The sequence below is a fragment of the Ips typographus genome, linkage group LG3 (assembly GCF_016097725.1).
Source record: "Ips typographus isolate SLU linkage group LG3, UJ_Ityp_2.0, whole genome shotgun sequence".
In the NCBI taxonomy this organism is placed as follows: domain Eukaryota; kingdom Metazoa; phylum Arthropoda; class Insecta; order Coleoptera; family Curculionidae; genus Ips; species Ips typographus.
This window is the reverse complement of record NC_138424.1, coordinates 4,562,135-4,571,797: the sequence shown is the minus strand read 5'-3', so window position 1 is coordinate 4,571,797 and position 9,663 is coordinate 4,562,135. Positions and strand designations below refer to the sequence as shown.

General features: G+C 32.6%; 1 protein-coding gene and 1 long non-coding RNA gene across 2 annotated transcripts in view; one reads left to right on the top strand and one right to left on the bottom strand.

Annotated features, from left to right (window-relative positions):
* Positions 1–943: 943 nt before the first annotated feature.
* The window catches only part of mbo (Nuclear pore complex protein Nup88), a 55,924-nt gene continuing 47,204 nt past the window's right edge, over positions 944–9,663 (top strand). Inside the window, exon 1 of the mRNA XM_081976713.1 lies at positions 944–1,236. Within this exon, the coding sequence (XP_081832839.1) occupies positions 1,030–1,236 (207 nt within the window). The 5' untranslated portion in view covers positions 944–1,029. The remainder of the gene's footprint in view (positions 1,237–9,663) is intronic.
* LOC145727220 (uncharacterized) lies at positions 946–2,200 on the bottom strand. Its single transcript, XR_014177808.1, has 2 exons — positions 1,902–2,200; positions 946–1,260 (listed from the first exon to the last, which is right to left on the bottom strand). It is a non-coding gene; the product is annotated as an uncharacterized LOC145727220 (long non-coding RNA).

Genomic DNA, 9,663 nt, shown 5'->3' with positions numbered 1-9,663 from the left:
AGGCATCTAACACTCTCAGAGTCACTGTAAAGGCCTTTAGAAGTTTTAGAATAATTGTAGAAGCTTTATGCAACTTTTTGAAGGTTCCCAGTAGTATTTGGAGGATTTTGATTGTTTCAGTAACATTCTTGAAGCCTATAAAAGTTTTAGAATGCTTTAAATAGTTTTAGAACAATTGTAAAAGTTTCTGGCAACTTTTTGGAGGTTTTTGGTAGCATCTGAAAACATCTAACACTTTTAGAATCATTCTAGAGGTTTCCAGAAGTTTTAGAATTCTTTGGAAAGTTTTAGAACAATTTTAGAAATTTCTGGAGACTTTACGAAGGTTTTCATTAGCAACTGGAGGCATCTAACACTTTCAAAATTATTCTAGAAGTTTCTAGCAGTTTTAGAATTCCTTGAAAGTTTTAGAAGAATTGTAGAAGTTTCTGGCAACTTTTCAAAAGTTTTCAGGAGCATCTAGAAGCATGTAACACTTTCAGAATATTTCAAAAGATATTTTGTTTAACGCTGCAAGAAAACTCCGTAATGTGGATTTTTAGAGCTTTACGTCCAGACTGGGCTAAAGTTGGTCGGTTTTGACGTTTATGGCAGTTGTCACATGATGCTAAAACGCCATTTCCTTAGACACTGACTTGTCAACTGTCAAATTAGGAAGCATAAAAGTCTCGGCTAAAGTACATTTTGTGTCAAACGCTACAAAAAAAAACTTAGGTTGAGCAAACTTTGACATCTGTTACAACAATCACGTGATTCTGGTACACTATTTAATTAGACAGTCACGTGATATTTGTTAAAATAATGGCCGAGGCAACTACGACTTGTATCGAATATTTCAAATAAGCAGCAAATATTATAGAGCACATCTCTACTTTCCAGGCCACTGATACACAGCCCATCTCTAGTAACGCAGCTGTTCTCTGTCAACAGTGTCAGCCGGTGACATTTTACTGTCACATTTTTAAATTTGTTTGTGTACATTTTCGTTCTACAACTAAAACTTTAAAAGCTTTTTAAACTTTATTCAGAATGAGTTCTACGGACTATTTAAGGATCACCGAGCATAAAATATTCAAGGAAGCGGCCGCCGTGCTCCCGAAAGAGGTCAATAAGCCCCTGAATCTGTTGGCAGTCCGGGATTCGGTGCTGTTTACATGGGATTTTTCGAATAATTGCGTGCTTTCCCTTAACATTAAGGCCGCCAGGGGAAAAAGGGGCGACGAGGTGGTTCATCAGGTAAGTTTTATTTAGGAATACCCCCTGAAAGGTTTAAGTTTGGATGTAAACAGAAAAGTTAACCTCACTTTCTATATCCTTGTTGGAATGATAACAATTCCTATAAAATGCAAAAAATGGTTTGTAGATTATTGTTTGAATGCTTTTGTGCTATCTGAATTTGTAGTTTAAACTATTTAAATTGTTGTACTTTAAGCCAGACTTAAGTTTGCAGTTTGCTTATCATTCTTAGGTAAAAAAGTTACAGTCTGAATTCTGAATCATGAAATGAAAGTTTGAGATTTATTTACTGGATATCTTTTCCCCAGGAAACTGTTTACTTGTTTGATTTCATACCTTGTTGTAAAATGTCAGATTTTTGCCCTCATTGCTTTTTAACTCAGAAAAAGTGTCAATTTGGTGTTAGTTTTAATTTTGTCTTCCAACAGTGTCTGATTGATTAGATAGAACTGATAATTTAACATTATGTGATATTAAGGTAATTAAGGTGTGTACCTATACTTAAGTACTAAAATGTTACATGTCATGTATTGCAATCAGTTTTATTAGGAAGACTTACAAGTTTAACTCTCAAAATGGTAAATTGTGAACTGTTTTGGAGTTTTTCTCTGTGATACTAAAAGTGTAGAATGTATCTCTGATTATCTCTAAAAGTTTTAACTTACTTGGATCCCAAGAAATATCCAATACTCAATCCAATATTTAAAAAAAATATGTTTTGTCCATGGAGCGAAATTTGTCCATTCTGACATTAAGGAGCACTTTGATGCTTACGTCACTTAACGTCACAACTGTCAAGTTTTGTGTGTCACTTAGCCTTACAAATGTCAATTTGGGGCATTATTGAGATGTAAATACAAGGAACAACTGTTTGGCATTTGATAGTCTCAAGTCTCAGCTAACTATGAGCCACACTGTAAAGTGTTTTTCAGAATTTAAGGCCCTAAACTGTTATTTAACTCCACAGAGTTACTAATAACAATTTGCGCCGTGATTCATCGAAGAGACACAACTATTTGACATTTTACAGTTTTCCAGCACTGTTTAATGAGATTTGACAGCTGTCAGGTAAATATAAGCCTGTCATTAAACATCATAGCCAGTTCAGTTTGTGAAAGGTGTCCACGTTTTTCCAACCACATGTATTGAAAGCTTCTTGAGCTTTTCGACACTGTAAATATGACTGAATCAAGAGTTTTGACTTTGACAACGTTGATTTGAATGTAATTTTCAAGATTTTCCAAGTGGAAAAGGTGTTTTAGACTCTAAAAACTGACATTTTTGGGTTGGTGAAGGTGAGGGTGAAGGTCTGCAAAATTCAATTGCCTAAATTGTTGCAAGGCCATGCTTTTCATTTTATTTTTGGAATCTACATGAAATTTTGAGAAATATTTGTCAACTATTTAGCTATGCTCTTGGCTATGCTGTTAGATTAAATGTATTGATAGAAAAGTAGTTAGACAATTTTTTTTCATTTAAGGGCCAGTACTTCCACTTCTGAATAATTTTATAAAGATAATTTCTATAGAAATCGTGAAATCGGACGCTTTTGGTTGGTCATTTTCGTCATTTGTATAGAAATTATCTTTGAGGTGAAAGTACGGGCTTTAAATAGTTTTTAATTTGAAGGCAATGCTTCAGATTTCATGTTTCGATTGTGGTAAAAAGCAAGCATTCATTCACAACTGGCAATTAAAAAGAAGCGTAAGAATATTCTCGATAAACTACTGAGAATTTAACGAATGATACATTTTCTGAGAAGATTTGCAAAAGAAAATTCTCCATAATTTACCGTTTTCCGTAAATTCTTCGTGTAGAAGATTACTTTTCTTACCATAATTGCAAAACAGAATATTTAATCAAGAAAAAAGCAAGACTTTGTATTCTTATCCCATAGTGCCTAAATTTGGTATAAAGCTACCAGTTTTTTATCGAAAAAATATCTCTTTTAACTAATTGGTAATAGTAAACTATAAATTTAAAATTGTGTACACATTTGTAATATTGTCTCTTCTGATGTCAAAGAACTACAGTCAGTTAGTTACTAGGAAACACAGTTTTGTTTGGAACTCATTCTAGAACCAGATAACTTAGCCTATCCAAGACATTTTAACCAATTAGTTAAAAAACTGGTACTTTCACATCCAGATAAATTTATGCTTGGGATAATTACTATAGAAATGATACAATCAAGAAATAGTTTCTATAAAAATTATGTTTGGGAAAAAGGCAATCCCATTTTCATAACAAATAACTGTTCTAATGAATTGAATATATTCTTTTTGAGTTTTTGATGATTGGTTTGAGGATTACAAAAATGCTTCATAAGAAACAATTTGGAACAATTTTTCCAGCCTACTCTGCGTTTTATAAAGTTTTAATTGATTCGAGGAAAATCGCGGGAGATCGAGGCACGCGAGTAATTTTTCGAGGCAATTTTCTTCGAAGGGAAAAACTGTAATATCAGAAGATAATAATAAGAAAAGTTGAGTAATTTCGTTATTGACATGGAGGTATGATCCCGTGGAGGTAAATTGTAGCCCAAGGCCCACTCCGGATAACTTCGTTACGAAGACGACGAAGTTTTTCCGACGAAGGAATTATTTGTTTTTCTTTTTTAACAGCCTGATGGAAATAATATTTGCCATCCAGTTTCCCTTTTGTTCTGCTTGATGAATTAAAAATCTCATTTCGTAAATTTTGTTTTAAATTAGATTTCAGTTGTACGGTCTTGGTAACGAAATTCCAATTTCAAATAAAATGTGGAGTACGTGGTCCCTGAGGGTCTAAGATCCATCAGATACTGGTTATTTATGCGTTCAAATAAATGCACAACTAATTACTGGATAGTTGTCAGGAGGCGTTTCACACCCTTTTTTTACCCATTCGATTCCATGTTGTAATTCACCCGAGCAGCCCCTGAGGGAACACACTGAAAAAGGGAGAATACTGTAATTTTATTTTTCAGCACAGCACAAGAAAAAATCCAATCGTGCAATAAAATCTGTTGAGCAATAGTCGTAATTCCCGACCCAAATGAGTTTACGATCAGCCCAAAGCCCCGAAACGAATACTCTTAAACAACGTTTAAGTGGACACGGTATAGTTGCCCTCTGTGTCTTACCCTACACTAACTCAGTTCCTAGTTATTTTACACCGCCATTCTAGTAAATCACACTGAAAATTGGACTCCGGGAAAACCTAATTTAATCATATCGTCTTCTAATTCGATCTTTAACCATTGTCATTAATCTCGCAGATAATCATCGGAGTGAGTGTGTGTGATTCGTCATTCTTGCACTTAACATGGCTTTTAATTAGTTAAATGGTAAAACGGCACTAATGCCACGAATTTCCACGATTTTTTTTTGGTAATGACTTGTCTAATTTGTAACAGGATTTATTAGGATATGTCAGGGAGTGGTATTTTTTATACGGTCGGTACAAAATTTTGCCTCGCCTTTTTTGGATAATGTTAGGCATTCGTTCTCGGTTGTTTTAATGTGTTAAGGTTACAAACGTTTAACTCTCTGATTTGTCTTTTCAGTAAAAAAGTCAATAAAATTTTATTAAATCGTCTGAAATTACATCTATAAGTATGAGAAAGCTTTCAATTAGTCAAGTGAACCAGTTATCTGTAGAAGAACTTCAACTTGGTATAGGATCTGGCATAGTTTGGAAAGTTGTAAAAGCTTTAATTGTATGTAAATCGGTCTAAATTATAGTTTTTGGGTTTAAAACATTTCACAAAAACACATTAAACAATTCTGTAATATTCAAAAGTTATAATAGAATGAATTAAAGCAAAAGTTGTGACAGGGTTATTTAATTGGTTGGGCTACTATTGCAATATTCTAAACTGGCAGTTACAAGTTCGATTAAATTAGACAAAAATTGTTCAAATTCAAAGTTCTGTCGTAAGATTTTGTTCGGTTTCGAAAATATTGAAAACCCAAAATGCTGGAAATGTTTTTGGTCAATAAATAGAGACCAGCGTCCTCTAGCAGACAATCGGTGAAAGCTACAATTTTAGATGGAATATATTGAGAAGGCTTAGAGTGTAGATTAAGTACCAATTTTAATGCGCTTTGAATGTAACTCTTCAAATTACCAAGTTATTAAAGTTAAAGAAAATGGAACTCAAAATTATCTAGAAAACATTTGTAGGTAATGGAAAAAAAGCAAAATTTAAACCGTAGATTTGAACAATTTGGAGCTACTGAAGCTAAAATAAAAGCGTGAATACTTATTGTGAAAACTAAGAAAAACGTCACTATAAAGGAATTATGTAATATTGTGATTTTTGGCCTTAAATTTGTTTTTTTCTTTTTAAGACAATTTTTCTTATTTTTCAATTTCTGGAATAGTTTTATTATACTTGGATGTCTTTTGAACGGGTTGTAGTATTTATTTTTTAGAAAACCCTGGATTTACCCCAATATTATCATTTTCTTCTTTTTTTACAATGAAACCATTAGATTTAGAAGAAAATGGTATAGATGAGCAAATGTGGCTCTGCAAGGGTTCTAACCATCCTTCCAGTTTTAGCACGCTAACTCAAAATAGAAAGTAAAGTTTTTGGTGAGTTATTTAAAGAAGACCATTTAAAAAAAAATAACTTTGACTCCCTGTATTTCTGTTTTCGTTGACATTTCGTCTGAGGTAAGTTGTGCTGCTACCCTGTATCATCATGCCAACCTAAATTATCCATTTATTATGACAACATATCAATACTAATTGCTAAACTTTTTAAAAATTGGTACTACTACAGTACTAGTAATGCACTAGATACAATTTTCTGACAAGTGTGTTACATCATTAATTTTGGTAGGTCTGTACTCTGTAAGCTACTAAAATACGAAATTAAATCTAAGAGGTTCGTGTTGGAAAAATTGAAGTAGATGAATGTAACTAAAAAACAAAACATGAAAATTGAAAACTGAAATTATTTTCTTTAATGAAAAATGTTTGAAAAGGTTTTTTACGCTTTGGTTTCTTTTAAACTTGCGCAACTTATTGTAGTATTTCTCCTAGTTATCGATATCACCATTACTAATCTGTAGAAACTAATTCGCTACATCAAGTATTCACAGTGTATTAATTATTTATAAAATCAACTTAAATATTAAAGGGTTGTGATCTTTTAACAAAATCGATTCACAAAGAATCGTGAACGAGCCCTTGGTAGAGTGAAACTAAAAGTTGTCTCGAGAAGGGGTTGAAAGACATGAGGCGTCGACTCCCCATTTTCCCAATTCCATCATGAATATTCATAACGAAAGTGTCATTTTAGGGCGGCACTCGTACTATTTAAAATATCCATAATCCGAAATCATATTCGGAGCGGATTTTGAATTTCTTGAGATCCGTCTCAAGGGGGTAGCGAACGGATATTTGCATAATTGAATAATTGATACCTAACTCGGGGAAAATGAAAATTAAAAGTAGTCGACCAGGAGGGGGGAGGGAACGGAGAAATGATTTCCAGAAAGGTGAAGAAAACTCATCACTTGTATATGTGAACGGGTGTTAATTAAAACGACATTCTTTGAAGTGAATTTCGAAATTTTTGTGAACCCCTAAAGCCGTTAATCACTGATGGGGTAGGTTCGGAAATTTACTGTGTCGTTAATTTACAACGCAACATGCTCGGCGTATTCAAACTATCCCATTTTCGGCATTATTTTCCCTTGCATCGTATGGACTCTGTATGTGTTTAGTTAATTTACAGGACCGGATCGAGAGTGTCCAGGTCACTATTTTCAGCTCACACACTGTAATTACAATTGATTTCATCAACAAAGTTATCGTTTACATCACATCAAACTGTTTTAATAACAGAATTGAGAGAAGTTATCAATGACACTTTTAGTAAATAAGGGTTGTACAACAATCTAATTCCTCTCTGCACATTTTCCAACAATCTCCATAAATTGTGCCACAAGACACTTTCGCTCCGCATCCAGAGAAGATAGTTTAACATTAGACCGTCACCTATCTCCATCCCTCTCTTTCGCACAGGTTTTAACTGAATAACCCCCCCTGTCCTGGTTGTCCCCAACAAATTTCCAGAATTCAGTATAGACTATACGTTATCGTGTGTTGGTATTTTGTAATACTCGACTGTGTGGTGTTAATTACGGCCGTCTTATTAAATACTATATTATGTTTTGGGGCCCACCTTGGCCAAAAATCGCGTAATTTATCGCCGACAGGGTTCCCATATTCTTGTATCAGGACGCTCTAAATTCGAGGAAGGGGTATCGGTTGACTTAAGACGCCTGTTTTTGTCGGCAATAAAGGGGATGGGATGGTATTTCGTACACGCAACTGTGTTAAATTTATTAACCGAATATATTAGATGCCTTATTATCTTGAATTTTAACCGGTTGGTTTAGTATTTCAGCTTTAATACTGTCTACAAGTAATAATTTATTTAGAAGTGATAACAATTGAAATTTTGAACGAAATACAGAAAGCGTCTGCTGATGATAAATGACATTTTCAGATTTTGGAGTGTCGTCGCTCCTAACCAGAATAAGATAGAACAAAACGGCTTGCATGTTCCTACCTTAACTTTTTTAGATTTAAGGTGTCAATTTTTTTGCTCGTCAAAATTAAACCAAAATGATAGATCTCAAAAAGTTAAGATAAGAACATGCAAGCCAAATCTGGTTAGAACCACTCAAAAGTAATTCAATTTTGATCCACTCTGTACATATAAGTAAATTGTCATTGAAGCACCTTTTCATGACCATAAACTTTTTCCTCTGAAATCTACAGAGACTGAGATACGAGTATTTAGCGTCTAAATAGTTTTGGGACATCCTGTATACTATAATATTATACATGTTTTGTTTCAGAAACACCGGGTGCCAAAGTTTTATTCAAAATTCAATCAATCCTAATTTAATGACGCTTTAAACGTGAAACACCCTTTAGAATTAACTAGTTTTTAATACTATTGACCTATTCTAATATGTTGAAGTACTTAGCAAATGTAAATTTAAAAACCACCATTCAAATTTGCTAATTTTATTAATTAAAAAAAACTTTGAAAATAAAATCATATGTTTTATCAGAAATCTTAGCATTTTCAGTAATTTTAATAGAAATTAATGATTTTGGATAAAGAAGCACACTATTTGTTTAATAATCCAATTCATATCTCTAGACGTTTTCGCCAAAAACGCCATTTACAAAATTTATTGTAAAATTTGGTTACTTTTAATTCTTTTGTTTCAATTTCAACAACTTCTTTAGATCTTTTCCGGAAAAAAATACGGGATTAGAAAAATTACACTTAAAACTACCCAATTTAAGTAAAAACTTAACCAAAAAAAAATAATCAAAATAAAATCATACGTTTTATTGTAAATCTTCGTGTTTGGTAATTTTAATAGAAAATAATGGTATCAGAGCATTAAATTCAAAATTTGAATGAGTTAGCAGAAATGGTGAGGGTTGAATGGGAGGCAATTCCCCAAAATTTTATTGCAAAGTTGGTGGATAGCATGCCAAGGGTTTTTTTAAAATTAAAAACCGTTATTTTCGATTAAATTTACCAAATAAAGATAACATCGTTTATTTGTATGGTAACACATTTGATTTTTATTTTGTATGATTTTTTTAATCCACCCTGTACAACGCTGTTCGTAAAATGTTTACCTTAAGAGGGCAAATTGAAATGTAATTTTGCTTATCTCATTTTGCTGACAAAAAAACTTACTTTTTAAATTTAAAACAAAATAATTAAAAATAACCACATTTTAAAAATGTTGCAATAAATTTTTTAAACGGCCTTTAATCGCCACATACACTTTTAACGAGTCTTTATTTTTACTCAGTGGTATATTCCACATCTTTGTCATTAACCTTTTGTCATCTAGTGAGTAGATTTTCAATCCCTGATTAATAAAAATTGATTGGTTTTTCAGCAAAATATCTAGAGATGGCATTTTGGTTATCAACCAAATGAGCAAAAGTTTTGTCATATTGTTCGTTTTGAATTACCGAAATCTGATGATCTAGATTTGTCGAAACATCTGTGACATTGACATCTCCGAATTTTTGAATTCAAATAATTGGTAGTCACTTGGAGAAAAATTGCGAAAAAGTCAATCAAGAGCCGACAGTCAATCAATTCTCTAGTTTGTCGAAATAGTTGGAACTTTCATGCTTTTCTTTTGGAAAACCATTTTCAAAGAAATTGAATATTTTTTAATCATCGTCAAAATCCATTACACTTAAAAAATAATAAAATACTAATTATTATTTTGAGAAATAATTTCCTAATAATTAAAAAGATTCGTTTCGTTTATTTTTGATGAAAATTAGAAGAGGTTCTATTTTATGAAGAAATGGACGTGAATTTATACACGTCGAATCTGATGTAGAAAAATTCGTTCATAAGTCGCTTCGTGAATA